This window comes from Salmo salar, chromosome ssa07, assembly GCF_905237065.1.
Source record: "Salmo salar chromosome ssa07, Ssal_v3.1, whole genome shotgun sequence".
Lineage (NCBI taxonomy): Eukaryota > Metazoa > Chordata > Actinopteri > Salmoniformes > Salmonidae > Salmo > Salmo salar.
In genome coordinates this window covers 23,832,699-23,854,135 of record NC_059448.1, presented here as the reverse complement: position 1 = coordinate 23,854,135, position 21,437 = coordinate 23,832,699, and the positions used below count along the sequence as shown (strand labels likewise).

The 21,437-nt window shown below is 41.7% G+C and overlaps 1 protein-coding gene and 1 pseudogene across 2 annotated transcripts; one reads left to right on the top strand and one right to left on the bottom strand.

Annotated features, from left to right (window-relative positions):
- The window catches only part of LOC106608842 (uncharacterized), a 70,762-nt pseudogene extending 66,640 nt beyond the window's left edge, over positions 1-4,122 (bottom strand).
- Positions 4,123-7,656: 3,534 nt separating this feature from the next.
- On the top strand, positions 7,657-15,476 carry LOC106608839 (ubiquitin carboxyl-terminal hydrolase 47). 2 transcript variants are annotated; one of them, XM_014207012.2, is made up of 12 exons: positions 7,657-7,804; positions 8,522-8,616; positions 9,213-9,315; positions 9,436-9,551; positions 11,537-11,607; positions 11,735-11,866; positions 12,012-12,098; positions 12,250-12,378; positions 12,614-12,742; positions 12,915-12,952; positions 13,073-13,107; positions 13,799-15,476. In XM_014207012.2, the coding sequence occupies exons 2-12, from the start codon at positions 8,532-8,534 to the stop codon at positions 14,389-14,391; spliced, it is 1,518 nt and encodes a 505-aa protein (XP_014062487.1). In that variant the 5' UTR covers positions 7,657-7,804; positions 8,522-8,531; the 3' UTR covers positions 14,392-15,476. The 2 variants fall into 2 exon arrangements, with proteins under 2 accessions (XP_014062487.1, XP_014062488.1); XM_014207013.2 differs by having other exon boundaries at positions 7,658-7,804; positions 9,213-9,309.
- Positions 15,477-21,437: the final 5,961 nt, after the last annotated feature.

Here is a 21,437-nt window from a genome sequence, read left to right as displayed (position 1 = left end):
ATAGGATATACTACACCCCTAATGATATAGTGAAGTCTGGTTACATTCTAGGATCTCTGAGGAATACATACAAAGATGATTTGGCTGGTTGAAACAACGTTTAGGGTTAGATTTTCACAGATTCCTTTCTTTTCAAATTGAACAAGTGGAAATACAAAATCGTCATGCATGCTATATGGACCTTTTTAGGATATGAAAAATGATTTTTTCGAACAAAACAACACTTCATGTTATCTCTGGGACACTTTGGATGATAAATCAGAGCAAGATTTCAGAATGTAAGTACACATTTCACCTTCAGAGGTGAATTTACCAAACCTATGGCGGTGAAAAAAGTAATAGCTACTGTAAATTGGACAGTGCAGTTATATTAACAAGACTTTAAGCTTTCAGTCGATATATGACACTTATATGTACCGACATTGGTTGTTTCTCTAAAATCTGCGATCGTGACATAAGGCACTGCATGATTTACAACTGTCTCGTTGACAGAACGCCTATCCCTAATTAAGGACGTTTCCGCAGCAGCTGCAGCTCCTGGTTTGATCAGCCAGTGTTGCCACAGCGGTCAGAGCCCAGCCCTGGACTTTTCCACTGCCTCTGACATTGTCAGCAGAACTGGTAGGTCTGGCCTTTGTCTTCAGAGCAAACTGTGCAATGGACTCTTAATAAACTGGATGTGTCCTGTCTCAGTAACAGTGAATTGCAGCATGGGCACTTTTTTAAGATGGAGCTGGTGGGGGGAAAAAGGAAAGAAATGTTTTTGCAACCTTGTAAGCGGTGCTTTAAAAAATAATGAAATATTGTCAACGCATGTCAGTGACAGCTGCATGCAGTCCAGTTAAAGTGTACTCACAGATTTAGTTTCACAGTACTTGGGGGAAGCCAAAGCTGCAATGGTTTCCTCAAAATACTGTATTTCCTCAGCAGTCAGAGCAGCCAGCCTACGCACTTCCTGATAAGACCACACCACACCACACTTCTGATTGCCCTTGAGTGCAGGAGAAATGAACTTGTACTGCCCTTGGAAATACACAATAACGCTTCTGATTTCAGTGATGAGAAATGCAAAGTACTCCAAATTGTTAACTGAATGATTTATAGTAGGCCTATATTGCAAGTAAATTAAATTGTCAATTAAGTGAAATATCCGACAACAACAAAAAGGTATCCTGAAAAGTGATGGAAGACAGGAAAATTACTAGGGTGAGTAGGCTTTTACACCATCCAGTCAGTGACTCTGGGGAGACTGCATGACCACAGGACATCTCTGCCTTCGAGATGTCAGGGTCATCATCCAGAGCTAAGACACAACAACAACAAAAACAGTGATAAATAAGTATCCTTGGGATAAGTGGTGCATGGTCAATGTACAAATGCCATGGGGACAAAACAAAATAACCCTACATAAATGGCATCCAGATTCAATGAATATAGCCAAATGATTTACAACACAGAGACCAATCAATCACAGAATATGATTCTAAAGATTCCATTTCAGATTAATAATTTCATTTAATGTCATATTGAAAATAATCAACATGACAAGTCAATATGTTCCTAATTCAAGATTCTCTCAATACTGTTTAATATCAGGTAAAAATATGAATGTCTTGCCACAACAGCTGACTATGTAGTTACTAAATGTGTTAAACCATTGTCTCATAACCTGTTTTACTTTAAATCATGTAGAGGCATAAATCATTCTTACTAATATCATCCTGTCTGTGGACAAACTTCAGGGTCCTGTCTCCGGAGTCATAGCTCTTCTCGTCCTCCATTTTGTTGCTCTCTGTCGTCTCTCGGTCTTTCAGTTACTGTGTCAAACACACAGGGTGGACTATGAGATATGGGTAAGGGAGGCAGGCATGCAGGTGTGCTCTCCCTGGAATTGTCCTTGGCCTCGTTTTTCAACATCAGTAAATGTTTCTCTCTTTCCACATAGCATTTACAAGAAGTCCCCTTTATATTTACAAGAAGTCCAACCTCTGCTTTGGTGACAGGGTGTTCTCGAAAGCTACACCCAGGCTATGGAATTCCCTCCCTTCACCTGTCCCCTCCACATGTCAGAATGTCAATTTTTCAGTCCTATCTTGTTGACACCTGGTCTCATAGACTTGATGTAACATAGTAAATTGAAATCCGGGACACTCAAATGAGTATGATATGTTACATTTGTTATGGTTACATGAGACAGATGCGTACTTAAGGCAAAAACAAAAGTACCAGGTTGACACTTGGTCTCATAGACTAGACGTAACATAGTAAACATAAATCCAGGACACTCAAATGAATACGATGCAGTATGTTATGTTTGGTATGGTTTCATAAGACAGATGGTTACTTAAGGCATGAACACAAACATCTAGCAACTCAAAGGTTGCGAGTTTGATTCTCATCATAGACAACTTGCTACAACATGCTACTGTTTAGCTACTTTGCAACTACTTAGCATGTTAGCTAACCCTTCCCATAACCCTAAACTTAATCCTTTTAGCTAACCCTTCCCCTAACTAGGGTTGCCAACTGTCCCGTATTAGCCGAGATGTCCCTTATATTGGGCTAAATTGGTTTGTCCCATACGGGACCTCCCTTGTTCCGTATATTCATCCAATCACAGTATAGCGTAAACGGCCAATTCCTGCAAAGTCATTTCTGTTGTTGTTCAGTCAGTTTGAAATATCAAGGAAATATGGATAAACCTGCAAAAATAAAAGACTGTGCAGCTACAACAAACAATGGGAAGCAAAAAAGACGTGGGTTAAGCATGTCAGTGGTGACTCAGTGAAAGCTTTCTGTACTTTATGCCGTCGGGAATTCTCAATTGTCCAAGGAGGGGAGAATGACCTAACTCAGCATGCATCCACAGAAATACACAAGAAGGCCACGCTAGCTAAAGGTGCTAGCAATATCGGTGCATTCTTCGTGACGTCTACTGCGGAAAATGACAAAATCGTGGCAAGTGAAGCCTCCTATGTGTACCATACGGTTAAACACGGACTCGGCGACAACAGCACCGACTGTCTTGTTAAGCTCAACGGTGCTTTGTTTCATGACTCAAACGTTGTGAAGCGGATGCACTTGGGAAGAACGAAAGCAGAGATGATTACAATAAATGTTTTAGGACCAAAGACCGTGAGGGGATAATTTGGATGATCTGTCCCCGATCGAAGGTGAGCCCGTGTATTTCTCAGTTGCCTGTGATGCCTCCAGCAAGGGAAAAATAAAAATGTTTCCAGTGTTCGTGAGATATTTCTCTGTGTCTGATGGAGTGCAGTGCAAATTACTTGACTTTTATGAAGACAGTGATTAAACTGCAAATGACATACATCAAGCTCTGGTGAACTGTCTGGAAAAGCGTGAACTGGATATTAGACACATCACAGCCTATGCAGCAGATAATGCCAATGTCAACTTTGGAAAACACCACTCTGTTAACCAGTTATTGAGCAGTGCCAACAATCGCATTCTGAAAGCTAATTGCCCAGCTCACATAGCTCATAACGCCTGCAAGCACGCCTGCGATCAGCTGTCAGTGGATATTGAGACGATTGTTTTAAAGATCTACAGCCACTTCTCAGTATCTGCTTCCTGAAGAGAGGAACTGCGTGCATTCTTTGCCTTTGTTGACATTGAGTGGCGTGAAATTCTGCGACATTTTTGCACACGATGGCTCGCTCTTCATCCAACTGTCGATCGTCTCCTGCAAAGCTGGCCAGCTCTTACTTCATACTTCAGGTCCTTTGGGGAGACCTGTCCTGGTGCACTGAAGCGTATTTTTGAGTATGAAGAAAAAACAGAAGCTGCTGAGATTTATCTGTGCTTTTTCCACAACGTGGGGTGTGTTTTTGACCAACTCGTAAAAAAGCTGAAGGAAACAACGCTCTGCATCACAGATGTTTACGAGGAAGTCCAAAAGTTCAAAATGAAGATGCTTCAGCGGAAACAGGACAGCTTTTTTTGATACCAGACCAAGCAGCTGATGGACAAACAATTGTCAGCACAAAGGTCCAAGCAGCAACAGGACTTTGTGAAGTTCTATGTCATTACATACATTGACAAGTGGTTTGATTTCTCACCAGAAAATGTAATGGTAAAACTGAAACCGATCGGCCTCTATAAGGAGCTCTCCTTCACTGACCTGGAGCTAAATATATAATATAAGTTAAATATAGAATTGGCCTCGTTCACTCATGCTGCCAAAAATACCCTCGAAAAACGGACTATTCTACCGATCCTTGACTTCGGCAATGTAATTTACAAAATAGCCTCCAACACTCTACTCGGCAAATTGGATGCAGTCTATCATAGTGCCATCCGTTTTGTCACCAAAGCCATATATACTACCCACCACTGTATGCCCTCGTTGGCTGGTCCTCGCTACGTATTCGTCGCCAAACCCACTGGCTCCAGGTCATCTATAAGTCTTTGCTAGGTAAAGCTCCGCCTTATCTCAGCTCACTGGTCACCATAGCAACACCCACCCGTAGCACGCACTCCAGCAGCCTTTCCTTCCAGTTCTCTGCTGCCAATGACTGGAACGAATTGCAAAAATCACTGAAGTTGGAGACTTATATCTCCCTCACTAACTTTAAGCTTCAGCTGTCAGAGCAGCTTACCGATCGCTGCAGCTGTACACAGCCCATCTGTAAATAGCCCATCCAACCAACTACCTACCACATCCCCATATTTGTTTTTGTTTTTCTGCTCTTTTGCTCACCTGTATTTCTACTTGCACATCCTCATCTACACATATATCACTCCAGTGTAAATTGCTAAATTGTAGTTACTTCGCCACTATTGGCCTCTTTTTTACCTTACCTTCTAACTACATTTGCACACACTGTATATGTCACGTCCTGACCATAGAAAGCTTTTATTTTCTATGGTAGAGTAGGTTCGGGCGTGACAGGGGGGTTTGTCTAGTTTATTTATGTCTGTTGGTTCTAGTTTCTTTTTTCTATGTTAGGGGTTTTGTCTAGTTTATGTATTTCTATGTGGGGTTCTAGTTTATGTATTTCTATGTTGTTTTTTGGGATGATCTCCAATTAGAGGCAGCTGGTCATCGTTGTCACTAATTGGGGATCATATTTAAGTTGTTGTTTTTCCCACTAGGTTTTGTGGGAGATTATTTTGAGGTAGTGTATGTTTCACCTCTTCGTCACGGTTGGTTATTTTGTTTAGTAGTTTATTTGTATGTCTTGCATAGTTTCACAGTTATAATAAAATGTAGAACGATACACACGCTGCGCCTTGGTCTCCTTCATCATACGAAAATCGTGACAGAATCTACCACCACCAAAGGACCAAGCAGCGTGGTAAACAGGAATGGACCTGGGAGGAAATATTGGACGGGAAAGGACCCTGGAGGCAGGAAGGGGAGTATCGCCGTCCAAAGGAGGAGATTGAAGCAGCGAGAGCAGAACGGCGATATTACAATGTGTTATACCATCATGGCAAGCACGAGAGGCAGCCCCCCCCAAACAAAATCGGGGGGGCACACGGGGAGTTTTGTGGAGTCAGGTTTGGGACCTGAGCCAACTCCTCGTGCTTACCGTGGAGAGCCGAGGGGTGAACCAGAGCCAGTCAGGGAGACGAGTGAGGAACTCGACGCAAGATTCCAGAGAGAGGCGTGGCATTTAGAGCGCTGCAGAGCGGGCGTGCTGAGGAGTGTGACACCAGTCCGGTGTCAGTGCGCCTCCCCAGTCTGGTACGTCCTGTGTCTCCTCCACGCACTCGCTTTAGGGAGCATGTGACCTGTCAGGCACCATGTTTTGCGGTGATACGCACGGTGTCTCCAGTGCGCATTCACAGCCCAGTGCGTCCTGTGCCAGTGCCCCGCACCTGCCGGGTTAAAGTGAGCATCCAGCCAGGACGGATTGTGCCAGCCCTTCGCTCCAGACCTCCAGTGCGCCTCCACAGCCCAGTACGCCCTGTGCCTGCTCCTCGCACTCGCCCTGAAGTGCGTGTCTACAGTCTGGGGTCCACCTGTCCCAACTCCATGCACTAGGCCTTCAGTGAGTCTCTCCAGTCCGGTGTGTCCTGTTCCTGCTCCCCGCACTCTCCCTGAGGTGTGTGTTACCAGTCTGGCGCCACCTGTGCCAGCCCCACGCATCAGCCCTCCAGTGCGCATTCCCAGTCCAGAGCTTCCGGCGACAGTTCCCAGTCCAAAGCTTCCGGCGACAGTTCACAGTCCGGAACCTCCTGAGACGGCCTACAGCCTGGAACCTCCTGAGACGGCCCACAGTCCGGAACCTCCTGAGACGGCCCACAGTCCGGAACCTCCTGAGACGGCCCACAGTCCGGAACCTCCTGAGACGGCCCACAGTCCGGAACCTCCTGAGACGGCCCACAGTCCGGAACCTCCTGAGACGGCCCACAGTCCGGAACCTCCTGAGACGGCCCACAGGCCGGAACCTCCTGAGACGGCCCACAGGCCGGAACCTCCTGAGACGGCCCACAGGCCGGAACCTCCTGAGACGGCCCACAGGCCGGAACCTCCTGAGATGGCCCACAGTTCGGAACCTCCTGAGACGGCCCACAGTCCGGAACCTTGTCTAGTTTATGTATTTCTATGTGGGGTTCTAGTTTCTGTATTTCTATGTTGTTTTTTGGGGGATGATCTCCAATTAGAGGCAGCTGGTCATCGTTGTCTCTAATTGGGGATCATATTTAAGTTTTGTTTTGTTTTTCCCACTAGGTTTTGTGGGAGATTATTTTGAGGTAGTGTATGTTTCACCTCTTCGTCACGGTTGGTTATTTTGTTTAGTAGTTTATTTGTATGTCTTGCATAGTTTCGCAGTTATAATAAAATGTAGAACGATACACACGCTGCGCCTTGGTCTCCTTCATCATACGAAAATCGTGACAGTATACAGATTTTTCTATTGTGTTATTGACTGTACGTTTGTTTATCCCATGTGTAACTCTGTGTTGTTTTTGTCGCACTGCTTTGCTTTATCTTGGCCAGGTCGCAGTTGTAAATGAGAACTTTTCTCAACTGGCCTATCTGGTTAAATAAAGTTGAAATAAAAAAATGTAAAAAATACAGAAAAAGAGATTAACATTATAGACAGTGCTGCAGCAGAAACTCAAAACTACTGAGAAAGTATGCCAGAGCTCAGGTATGCAGTTAAAACTACCACACAAACAAACACAGACATCACACTCTGAGAATTGACCGTTGGCTAATTTAATGGTTACACACTGAACAAAGAAACTACAATTGTATTGAGTATAATTTGATAAGAGGGAAATAAATGTGAAATCAATTAAAATGAACTTGATTATAATGCTGATATGTGAGGTTATCCTATGATGTGTTCTACCCTCCTCACCTTTTTATTTAGGGAACAGTAGGAGTACCATACAGACAAGCAGCTGGAATACTCATGCCTGTTCTCCTTGTATGGGATCCAGAAGGAAGATTGGAAATGTCTATTCTCCTCTTCTATCATTGACAATTCGCTACATGCTCTATAATCTCCCTTAGACGTTTTATTTGACCTAAACGTTGTGCTTCATTAAAAAATATATATTTATGTGTGTGAGAGAGGGGATCATAGAATCAGGAATTTGAATACTAATTTAATAGGATCTGTTTGGATACACATTATTAATAACAACTCTCAATATTTTTTTTAATTTTTTTTCAGTTGCCTGGATACAATACTCCACATCTGGCCACATATGCGTATTACTGTAGATTTCAAGCGAGGTAAGGCGAATCTAAATCGAAACTGAAATTTTGAAAAACAAATATGTCGCACTTCTCTTTCTCGAAGCTGAAAAATCGGTGAAATCGGTAAGTTGTTGGTAGGCTACGGTTTTTTTTGTGTTATTTCAGTGCTAAAATGTACATGAAACTAACAGAGTAATCAAGTCAAGTAATCATACCGGTATATCGGTGTTGTAAGACGCCTGCTGTCCGTTTCCAGGCTTTATTTCAGCACTGCTGAAGCTACTAGTAAGTTATTCATGTATGCGTACATATTGTTGTGGCGAATCTTCAAATATTTGGAATTTGAATCCATATGCGAGGTCTACAATTAGATTTCATTACAGACGACATTTTCCATATCGCTGTCCATAAATGAGTGTTGCTGCAACAGTAACCTCAAAACGAAAATGAAACTATGGTGCGTCTTTACGGGTGACGGGCCGGGTTATCGAAAAAGGCCTGAACAATTATTGTAAATCAAATTAAAACTCTAAGTAGCCTAGTAGCCCAGATACGGTACGACATTCGCATTGTTATTTCATAAATTATTTAGCCTGATAATACTCATAATTATATTTATAATGTGGTTATTATTGTTATTGTTCTAGTTATATAATTGTTGTTACAATGTTATAATTGTTATAGTGTTGTTATAATAATACTCTTATTATTAGTCTATTATGTGTTTACTGTAAGGTAGGCCTAAATATATTTTTCCAAATCAAGAGGTTTATACATTTAAATCTAACAGATTATGGCTTTAATGTTTTCTCTGTAACATAATTTTTTTTGATTATTCAGACGTGAAAAAATGAATTCCAAGGAAAATCCAAAGAAAAAAGGATGTGACAAAGGCATCTTGAAGAAGTTTAAAATGAGACTTGACCTCATATTTGGTAAGCAATAAGTATGTTTCTGTCTCAAGATCAAGCCATTATAGATGTACATACTGACAAATCAAATCAAATGTATTTATATAGCCCTTCTTAAATCAGCTGATATCTCAAAGTGCTGTACAGAAACCCAGCCTAAAACCCCAAGCAGCACGGCCAGGTGGACTGGGGACAGCAAGGAGTCATCATGCCAGGTAGTCCTGAGGCATGGTCCTAGGGCTCAGGTCCCCCGAGAGAGAGAAAGAAAGAAAGAGAGAAAGAAAGAAAGAGAGAAAGAAAGAGAGAATTAGAGAGAGCATACTTAAATTCACACAGGACACTGGAGAAATACTCCAGATATAACAGACTGACCCTAGCCCCCCGACACATAAACTACTGCAGCATAAATACTGGAGGCTGAGACAGGAGGGGTCAGGAGACACTGTGGCCCTGTCCGATGATACCCCCGGACAGGGACAAACAGGCAGGATATAACCCCACACACTTTGCCAAAGCACAGCCCCCACACCACTAGAGGGATGTCTTCACCCACCAACTTACCATCCTGAAGTGGATCAGTTATGGTACTACAATAATTCATTATTCTTTCTTTATTTTAGACTACAATGGCTTAGTTAATCAAGGAGCAACCTGTTATTTGAACAGTGTTCTGCAGGTCCTCTTCATGACTAAGGACTTCAGAGAGGCTGTGGAAAGGTTTGGGTATTTACATTTTCTGATTGAGTCCCCCACTTAACACAATGATTACAATCTAAAATCAATACATTAAACTATAATAATATGCAATAAGAGAAGCTATAGATATCACATCTATATCCACAGTCACTGTGGTCAAGATCAGAAGACTGCTGATTTTCACCTGAAAAGCCTATTTAAGACATTAAAGACAAGTGAAACTCACACAAAGGACATCTTATCCATACTGGGCATTGGAAATGGTGAGTTTGATGTTGATATCCTGCTGAGAAAGAGTATATATTTTACCTAACTTTGATATATATACAAGTGCTCTAATAGCATTATATATTTTAAAAAAGTATAATACATCCCTTTCCTGCAGTCAAATGACCTAGTGGCCTCATGGGTGGAATGATATTAATATTTTGAATAATTTCATCATTAATGAACATTTAAAAAAGAAAATGCCTAAAATCCGGTATTTCTATGTCAAATATATATACAGTGACCTCCCGAGTGATGCAGTGATCTAAGGCACTGCATCGCAGTGCAAGCCGTGTTACTACAGTTCCTGGTTTGATACCATGCTGTGTCGCAGCATGGTATCATGCTGAGACCCATGAGGCGACAAACAATTGGCCCAGCATCGTCCGGGTTAGGGGAGGGTTTGGCCGCCCGGGAAAGCCTTGTCCCACTCCTGTGGCGGGCCCGGGCGCATGCAAGCTGACATGGTTGCCAGGTGTACGGTGTTTCCTCAGACACATTGGTAGGGCTGGCTTCCAGGTTAAGCGTGCATTGTGTCAAGAAGCAGTGTGGCTTGGCGGGGTTGTGTTTCGGAGGACGCACGTCACTCGACCTTCGCCTCTCCCGAATCCATAGGGGTGTTGCAGAGATGGGTCAAGACTGTAACTACCAATTGGATATGATGAAATTGTGTAGAAAAGGGGGTCAAATAACGTAAAAAATAATAAGTATTCAGACCCCTTCCAATTTTCCACATTTTATTACGTTACAGCCTTATTCTAAAATGGATTAAATAAAACATTTTCCTCCTCAATCTACACACAATACCCCATAATGACAAAGTGCTAATGTAATAAAAATAAAATACTGAAATCCCTTATTTACAAAAATATTAAGACCCTTTGCTATGAGACTCAAAATTGAGCTCAGGTGCATCCTGTTCCCATTTATCATCATTGAGATGTTTCTACAGCTTGATTGGATCCACCTGTGGTAAATTAAATTGATTGGACATGATTTGGAAGGGCACACACCTGTCTATATAAGGTCCCACAGAGAGAGCAAAGTACGGAGAGATCTTTGATGAAAACCTGATCCAGAGCGCTCAGGACCTCAGACTGGGGTGAAAGTTCACCTTCCAACAGGACAACAACCCTAAGCACACAGCCTAGACAACACAAGAGTGGCTTTGGGACAAGTCTGAATGTCCTTGAGTGCCCCAGACAGAGCCCGGACTTGAACCCAATCGAACATTTCTGGAGAGATCTGAAAATAGCTGTGAAGCGGCGCTCCCCATCCAACCTGACAGAGCTTGAGAGAATCTGCAGAGAAAAATGGGAGAAACTCCCCAAATACAGGTGTGCCAAGCTTGTAGCGTCATACCCAAGAAGACTCAAGGCTGTAATATCTGCCAAATGTGCTTCAACAAAGTAGTGAGTAAAGAGTCTGAATACTAATGTAAATGTGATATTTCAGTTTGTTACCTTTAATACATTTGCGAAAATGTCTAAAAACCTATTTTTGCTTTGTCATCATTTTTTTTTTTGAATAAGGCTGTAATGTAACAAAATGTGGGAAAAGTCAAGGGGTCTCGAATACTTTCCGAATGCACTGTATATATTTTTTCAGTCTTCTGTGATGTATGTCAAGTATAATATTAGGATGCAAACTAAACATTTTATACATTTCAATTCTATATCTGACATGGTACAGGTGTATTCTTTTTTAAGCTTATATCCATGTGTGTGAGGGGAATTCTTTGGTTTCAAAGTAGATTTGTTTAAGACTACCAAGAAACACTGTGTGTGACCCTGATTTAGCCCACTGCAGTAAAAGGTTAAATTATATTAATACATTTGAATGAATGAAATTATAAATAATATTAGTAAAAATACATTAGTAAACAATTATAAATGATATTAGTTTATATAAATGAAAAAGTATATCCTTTGCATTATGACCTACCGCAGGAGTGTTTTGACTTGTTGTTTTTACCCATCAGTATACGAGCAACGGGACGCTGCTGAATATTTTGAGAATATTTTAAGCATGGTCAATCCTTGTGTGTCTAAGGTATAGTATTATTTATTATTTATACTGACATGTTATTAGAAAAAAACCTGCAACTGAACATGGTATAAAAACAATATTTTCCATGACAAGACTTCTATATTATTATATGGCATATTTGTGCATTTAGATCTTCAAAGGACATTTGAGACACACTATGAGATGTTCAGAAGGTCATGTGACCAGTGATGAAACTGGTCCATTCTGGACTCTCCCGCTCTCAATGGAAAATCCATCAGACTCTAACAAAACCTACAGTGTGGTAGGGAAAATATTCTTCAAGTATTTTTTGTCATTTCCAAAGGTTTTTGATTTTGCGGGGAAGTATTGTTTGTAAACGGTGTGTGTGTGTGTGTGTGTGTGTGTGTGTGTGTGTGTGTGTGTGGTGTGTGTGTGTGTGTTTACAGAGGGAAGGTTTTGAGGAGTTTTTCAAGTCTTCAACTGTCGGTGGGATGTTTTGTGACCAATGCAATGAGAAAACCGATTCAACCATTGTGAGTTGTGATGTTGAGAATATTCAATCATATCAAAATCCTTAATCCGTAATGGTACCAAAAGCTTCTCAAAAAGATAACACACTTTAGACTATGTAAGATAATGGCTATACTGATAGACTGATAGTGTGTGTTTGTTTTGTGTCTCCAGGCATGTAAGATGGAACATCCCCCAGAGATTCTGACTCTGCTCCTCAAGAGGTTTGAGTTTGACTACCGCAGGATGTCATATGTCAAAAATGACTGCTGTGTGGATGTTCCTCACACGTTACGGACGAAGGTATTTAGAGATACTTTCTTTATAGGACAGGTGCTATTATAACACTATTTCTCATATAGGCGACACATTTGTATATGTATTCAGGCAGTAGCACTATAAAAGGAAAACAGATGGTTACGTGTTTTCTCATTGGTCCTTCACCGGTGCCTACCGAAAACAGCTTCGTAAATGTAAACGATGGCGGTATTTTTCTTTTCATGACAGACCTTTCGATTTACTCCATGTCTCTGAACAGGACTGTGACTATGAACTCTATGCAGTTGTGGACCATGTGGGAAGTCTAAGAGGTGGACATTACACTTCTAGAATCAAGTCCTATCAGAATCACAACTGGTATGTGTTCGATGACACCTACGTCACACAGGTATGTTTTCTTGTCAATTGAATATTGATTGTTTCAGTGTGAAACATTATGTGTCGTCAAAATGTATTGAAACACCACCAATAGACACCACCCTCAATATACTGTAGGCCGATGTACACAATGATTTGCAATTTGTATACTATTTGTAATGCATACTGCTCCTCTCTTACAGCCCAATCCACAATCAATCAGTCATATGAATAATGAAAGGTAAAATGTCAGTGTTTTCCATCTCTTGAGGTTGTGTGTGTGTTTTTCCAGAGAACATCATGTCAAACTACTTTTTTTTGTAATATTACAGTTTTAATATTATTTTTCTATTTCCACTAGATCACAGAGTGTGTATCTGCTTATGTACAAGAAATGTAAGTTAAAGGGGCAGTGCAGTAAAAAAAAATATGTTTCCAGTGTTTTCTATATATTTCCACACTATTAGGTTGGAATAATAATTGTGAAAATGATGTAAGAGCTGTTTGAAAATACTGCCTGAAATTTTAGCTTGTTTTGCATGGGTGGGGTTTTGAAAAAATAGACCAATAACAAAGAGAGGTTGCCCTACTCTTTGCCAATAACAGCTAGTTTTAAGGTTACATATTCCTCCCAATAGGCTTCTCCAAATAGGTCCCTCACTCAGACCACTCCCAGACAGTCTTAGGAAAATTCTTGCTTGAGAAATTGCTTTTTGCTAAGAAGCCGTTTTTGTTTTCTTATTTTTTTACCATTTTACTTTAAAACAATCACTGTAAGGTACTTAATTGTAATCCAGAAATTATTTGATATTGAGAAAGAAACGGCTGCATTGGAGCGATAACAACATTTTTTCTTTTTGAAATACTTGTTATACAGTCAGCCCTTACAGTAGCATCACTTATCTTAAAGGATCCTCCTATATGTCTTCAATTATCCTGAATTCAACAGCTCCTGTTTAGTCCATCTAGATTTGTGGCCCTAGATGTTCCTTCTGCTTGGCTAAACTGAACTATGCTTCCTTCATCTAAACTCTTTTTGGCCAATTACAGTCAAACTTATGTATGCATTTCCCTCTGTAATTCTAAGCACATGCTCCGGATCAACCAAGAGAAGAGGAAATGAAGAAAAAAGAGGAGGAATTAAAGTGTATGGAAGAGGAATGGAAGAAAATAGAAGAAGAATTGAGGATATTAAACGAGGAATGGAAGAAAATGAAAGAGGAATTGAAGAGAATAATCAATGTGGAATCACGGAGAAGAGCATTGAAATTGGAGAGAATATATGTGGAATTCAAGACATGTGTAGACAACAATGGAAGAGCCGTTGATGACATTCCTCAACAATTAATGACAATAAGAGAGACAATGAAGATGATAGAAGAGGAAGAAAAGAGAATAAACGGAGTTGAAGAGTATAGAAGAGAAATTGAAAAGAATACAAAAGAAATTGAAATGTGTAGAAGAGGGATTGAAAAGCATAGAGGAGGACTTAAAGAGCATAGAAGAGGAATTGAAAAGTATAGAAAAGGATTTGGAGAGTATAGAAGAGAAAGTGAAGAGTATAGAAAAGGAATTAAAAATAATAGAAGGAGAATTGAAGAGTGTAGAAGAGGAATTGTCAAGTATAGAAGAGGAATTGAATATATGACGGAGTCTGTTACGTCCCATCGAGGACGCTAAGTCACTTAAAGCTAACTGCCAGTTAAAGTCTCTGGGAAAGTGATATCAACAATGGCAATTAACAGCTTCACTAGCCAGCTATTCTGCTTAAGCCTAGCCTATCATTCAGCAATAAAACAGGTACGCTTGGAACAAATTCTATTCTGTTTTAGGTCCCGCTTTATTTGAAGTGCATCTTATGAAGGCTAAGGCTTCATAAAGCAATCATATACTGTAGGATTTATAAGTACTACATAAATGGGCCACAAATCCTCTATAACCATATTTCATGCTCTAGAAAAGAGTAATCAATGTGAACAAATAAATGTATGGTTATGTCATACAGCTATGCCACATTATACATCTTTATAGAGCATGATGTACGGTTATAGATAATTTGTGAAGCATCTATGTAGTGCTTTATGAAGCCTTCATAGGATGCACTTCAAATAAAGCGGGCCCAGTACCCAGTTTTATTCAGTGGTCTTGTTTAAAGTTTTTAATGTTCCAATGTCATTAGACATATAGTTTTTAGTTTTAGGCTACAAGCCCATTCTGCCTAGTCTGTATCAGTAGCCATATCGACTAAAGAGAACACGTTTGCATTTTGTATTTATTATGTCTCTTTAGTCATACAAATAATGCCAACAACAGGCAACTTCAAAAGTCCTTTATCACTTGATACATAAAAAAAAATGCCATTATTTTAGGCTTACCATGTACAATGTTCGTTCTGGGGTGTATTCATTAGTGCACACCCTAGCAAACCATTAGCAATGATTGCCCGCTCAAGGGGATGTTGGGGGGTATGTGTATGACTAAAGAGATTACAATTTTTTACAATTGCTTACACACTAAAATGTAACTTTTCCCACAATTAGCAAAACCTGTCTTGTCTTGTCTTGTATCACACCTGGTTCCAATCCCATGAATTACATGTTGTGTATTTAACCCTCTGTTCCCCCTCATGTCCTTGTCGGTGATTGTTTGTTTGTAAGCTATGTGCAAGATATGTTCTGGTGTGCGACTGGTTTTGTACCCACTTGTATTATTTTGTATATTTTGGTTTTCTGAGTTTTTGAGCACTTATTAAACTGCTCCGTTTTATACCAAGTTCGATCTCCTGCGCCTGACTTCCCTGCCACCAGCACGCACCCTTACACCATTAAAAGTTAGATTAAAGAGAGAGCTTGGCGCAGTGCATTTTTTCCGTGCGCTCAGGTAGGCTTTCCACTTTCCTACGGTATTTATTTAGCAAAGATGATAACACATAATCACTCCGGACAGACACAACGAAAAACTCATGACATAAATGTTGTCAGCAGGCTACACCTAAACATTAGAAATCTGACATGCTGTATTGGATGAAAACGAGACGATTGTTCAGTCTGATCAACTGTTAAAATTTGCCCCCCCGCTCTGAGACCTATGGTGCCACCAATCTGCTTGCAGTTGTCAGTTATCGTCAGATATGTGGATGATCAGGGCTTTATTCAGGAACCTTTCTTGGGCTACTTTAATGTGTCAAGTGGGCGAGATGCGCAGTCTGTGTTTGACTTCATGAATTTTGAGATGTCTGAGTTTAAGTTCGTAGAGAAACTCGTTGTCCAAACCTACGATGGCGCAGCTGTAATGGAATGTATTTGCCATTTGTATAAACAGCTAAGTCCCCTCCTGTTCCCTGATTAAGAGGTGATGGCTACTTCACTCTGCTACCTTTGTCAACTTTCTCCTGACTGACATGAACTGAAGCCATGTCTCATGTGCCCGCTCATCCACTGGTACATTGAATGTTTCCCCTACAAGCACTGTGAGTACCCCTATCAATTTTCTCTCATTCATTTACATTTATGTCATTTAGCAGACGCTCTTATCCAGAGCGACTTACAAATTGGTGCATTCACCTTATGATATCCAGTGGAACAACCACTTTACAATAGTACATCTATATCTTTTTTTGGGGGGGGGGGTTTAGAAGGATTACTTTATCCTATCCCAGGTATTCCTTAAAGAGGTGGGGTTTCAGGTGTCTCCGGAAGGTGGTGATTGACTCCGCTGTCCTGGCGTCGTGAGGGAGCTTGTTCCACCATTGGGGTGCCAGAGCAGCGAACAGTTTTGACTGGGCTGAGCGGGAACTGTGCTTCCGCAGAGGTAGGGAGGTGAGCAGGCCAGAGGTGGATGAACGCAGTGCCCTTCTTTGGGTGTAGGGACTGATCAGAGCCTGAAGGTACGGAGGTGCCGTTCCCCTCACAGCTCCGTAGGCAAGCACCATGGTCTTGTAGCAGATGCGAGCTTCAACTGGAAGCCAGTGGAGTGTGCGGAGGAGCGGGGTGACGTGAGAGAACTTGGGAAGGTTGAACACCAGACGGTCTGCGGCGTTCTGGATGAGATTCCTGTATGTAGAGTCAATCACATACACAATCACATTATTACACATCAATGATTTTACTCCTTGCTTGGACTAATTCATTCTTAGCTCTTTTGTCTAACTGTGTAGTGTGTTGTGTTATTGTTTTATGTCTTCCCAGTCAAATCCTGTCCTGCACTGAACTCAAGCCTCTGAACACCTCAACTCATGCCTCATACCCTCATTCAATCACTGCTGTGATCCCTTCCCAACACAGTGTAAGTAGCCCTCTCATTCCCATTCCCCATAATATTGTACTATAAATGTCTTTATTAAATGCTTTAGGTTCAAATAATTCGTCTTTGATGATTTTTTAAACACACTTTGTCGTCTCCAAGCGTTCCGCGCCTATACCGTGTGTCTCCCATCCTCCTCAATTTTTCAAGTCACCAGCCTCCACTGATCCCATGATGTTCTTGGGACACAGCCAAGAGCTGACAGGCGAGACCTATGGTTCCCTGTCAGTCAGAAGAGAATGAACTGGTTCCTCTTAATCTACTGAAAACAGAGCAAAGTGTTAAATCCTGCGCACCTGTTTAAACTGTTGTCCTGGCTAGGGCCTGTTGCTGGGCAAAAGGTTCATGCTTGTGTATGTGTGTGGGTGTGTAACGGTTGTCGTTGGGTAGAGAGGACCAAGGCGCAGCGGGTTGCATGTTCATCATTATATTTTATTAAATAAATGTGAACACAGAAAAACAAGAACGACAGTTTCACAGGCTAATACTCACAGCAGTGCGAAATACAACTACCCACAAATCCCCAGGTGAAAACAAGCAACTAATATATGACTCCCAATCAGGAACAACGACGTACAGCTGTTCCTGATCGGGAGCCACACAGACCACACAGAAATAGACAAACTAGAACACCATAGAAAACTAACACTAGAACAATTACTCAAAACCCTGGACTACCTAAACCAAACACCCCTACAATATTCACACTCAACCTAAACCATACAAAACAAATACCCTTCTGCCACGTCCTGACCAAATACTAATCAAATTACTCCCTCTGCTGGTCAGGACGTGACAGGGTGTGAAACCCCATATCATCTAGGTAGACAGCAAAGGCGCCTGCTTGCTCAGTTTGGGGGAACTGTTGACTTATCGAGATTTCCTACTGTTCTGACACCTATTGTCCTCACTAGAAGACTAGAATAACCAGCAGTTACTACAGAATGAGACAACCTTTTTCCAAGTTACTGTACCTTGTACCCCAGGTTCGTCTCGTCCTCCACACACACACATACCAAGATCACGTGTTTTGTACATGCTTGCATAAGACAGCTTGACTATATAAGGGTTCTGTACTCCCTGTGTCATTCGAGCTCTCACATTCCACCTCAGAGTGTAGGGTCGACCATCTCCATTATTACAATTCTTATTAAAAGAGATTGATTGTTTGAAGAAATAACAAAGTCTCTCCTGATTGGTTAGAATTTCCACGACACTGTGCAATGTTCATATGGAGGGAATAATTCAATACTTAGGTGATTCCTCCAAAAAGTTATTGTGGTCAACGGAAAGAAAAAGTGTTTAAACACAAAATAAAACCTATTTCCATTTTCCACTGAAACTATGATTTTTTTTTAAATAAAGTAGTTGTACAATATCACGGGTATGCTCAGAGCATCTTTTTACAGCTTGAGAAGTTGATATTTCACTACATGGGCCTTTAATAAGGAGGTTTACTGATTAAAAAAGACAGATTCCAGTTGTTAGGTTTGTTAGTGACTCAAATTGTCTGCTGATATTCTGATCTTGTATCTCACTCCACAGTTTCCTGGCTCTGCGAACGCCTGGGAGATTGATCATAGAGATAGCTCTATAAGTCTGCATTTCAATTGGACTGGTGTGTATTATATACCAATAGGGAACACATTATTCCCTTTGAGATGGACAGCTCCTGAGGCCATCACCAGTGGAAAGTTCACCACCAAGGGTGACGTGTGGTCCTTCGGCATCTTGCTGTATGAGATCGTGACCTATGGGGAGATGCCCTATCTCAGTAAGATTTGTATAATTATGATATATTAATCTCCTTGGCATTAAAGCTCACTAAGGGAAAAATTGGACAATATGGTGCTGACTGAGAAGGGCGAAATCTTACGAATTATCTTTACTTCTTTTGTACAGAAAGTTCATACTATTATCATATATGACCCCAAGCACTTCTTGATATCAGATCAACAGTTACTAACCACGATTTCGACCTCAAATACGACTCCAACTCAGCTGTTGCCCGGTCCCTATTCTTTTGTTCCATTGGCTACCAAAACGCTGCAGGCGTAGACGCAGTAGATGAGCTGCAGCCCTAGTGAAATTGAGGCAATGAGAAAACCGAACGGCGCTCCCCTCCTTTCTGTTGGCAAATGTCCAGTCTCTTCAGAATAAGATGGATGAGCTTCGTTCGTGAGTCTTACAGAGACTTGGCTAGATGATGACACTATACACATAGTAATTAGTGGATTCTCCATTCAGTGGCAAATATCGGACGAAGGCTTCGGGCAAGTCTAAAGGAGGAGGGGTGTGTTTTTCATAAATAACAACAGGTGTGCTGCTTCCAGTGTGAAGGAAATCTATAACTTTTGCTCACCTGATATAGAATACCTCATGGTATGCTGCAGACCCTTTCATCTACCAAGAGAGTTCTCCGTAATTATCATGCCTGTCTACATAACCCCACAAGACAACAACAACTCTGGCACTCAACAAACTGTATGGGGCCATAAACAAACAAGAAACTGCTCACCCAGTGGCAGTGTTTCTGGCGGGCGGAGACTGTGACGTGAGGAGATTAAAACCGTCCTCCCTCACTTCTACCAACACGTCTCCTGCTCCACTAGGGGACCTAAAACTCTAGACCACTTTTATTCTACCCTCAGAAACTCATACAACACCCTCCCTCGTCCTCCCTTCTGGAATTCTGACCACAACTCCATTCTCCTGCTTCCTGTTTACAAAAAAAAGCTCAAACAGGAAGTACCAGTGATGCGTTCAATACGGAAGTGGTCGGATGAAGCAGACGCGAGGTTACAAGACTGTTTTGCTAGTACAGACTGGAATATATTACAGGATTCATCCGATGGCATTGAGGAGTTTACCACAACAGTCGCAGGGTTCATCAGTAAGTGCACAGACGATGTCATCCCCACAGTGACTATACGAACGTATCCAAACCAAAAACCATCGATTACAGGCAATATCCGTTCTGGGCTAAAGGCTAGAGCTACCGCTTACAAGGAATGGGACATGGACATGGATGCATACAAGAAAGGCTGCTACGACCTCAGACTAGACATCAAACATGAAAAAGGACAATGTAGTTGGAAGGTGGATTCCTATTACACCGGCTTCGACGCTTGTCGTATGTGGCAGGGCTTGCAGACGATAACGGATTACAAAGGGAAACCCAGCTGCGAGTAGCCCAGTAATGCAGAACTCCCAATCCAGCTGAAAGCCTTTTATTCTCGCTTTGAGGAATACAACACTGTCTAGCATGAAAGACCCTGTTTTTCTGGAGGACTGTGTGATCTCTCTCTCCGTGGCCGATGTGAGCAAAACGTTTAAACAGGTTAACAATCACACAGACGGAATACCAGGGCGCGTTCTCAAAGCATGAGCAGACCAGAGCTCCAAGGTAATCTGCCTAAAGGACTTTCGCCCTGTAGCACTCACATCTGTAGGTGTTTTGAAAGGCTGGTCATGACACACATCAACATCATCATCCAAGGGCACTCTGGACCCACTCCAATTCTCATAACGCCCCAACAGATCCATAGATGGCGCAATCTCAATTGCACTTTACACTGCCCTCTCTCTCACCTGGACAAGAGGGGAAATAACTATGTGAGAATGCTGTTCATAGACTGCAGCTCAGCATTCATAAGTGGTCCCGTGTGGCTCAGTTGGTAGAGCATGGTGTTTGCAATGCCAGGGTTGTGGGTTCGATTCCCACGGGGGACCAGTACATCTTGAGATGAGGTGAGATGTTGCTTCAATATATCCACATAATTTTCCTACCTCATGATGCCATCTATTTTGTGAAGTGCACCAGTCCCTCCTGCAGCAAAGCACCCCCACAACATGATGCTGTCACCCCCGTGCTTCACGGTTGGCCTCCCCCTTTTTCCTCCAAACATAACGAAGGTCATTATGGCCAAACAGTTCTATTTTTGTTTCATCAGACCAGAGGACATTTCTCCAAAAAGTACGATCTTTGTCCCCATGTGCAGTTGCAAACCGTAGTTTTTATGGTGGTTTTGGAGCAGTGGCTTCTTCCTTGCTGAGCGGCCTTTCAGGTTATGTCGATTTAAGACTCGTTTCACTGTGGATATAGATACTTTTGTACCTGTTTCCTCCAGCATATTCCAGCAAGGTCCTTTGCTGTTGTTCTGGGATTGATTTGCACTTTTCGCACCCAAGTATGTTCATCTCTAGGAGACAGAACGCGTCTCCTTCCTGAATGGTATGATGGCTGCGTGGTCCCATGGTGTTTATACTTGCGTACTATTGTTTGTACAGATAAACATGGTACCTTCAGGCATTTGGAAATTGCTCCCAAGGATGAACCAGACTTGTGGAGGTCTACAATTTTTTTTTCTGAGGACTTGTTTGATTTCTTTTGATTTTCCCATAATGTCAAGCAAAAAGGCACT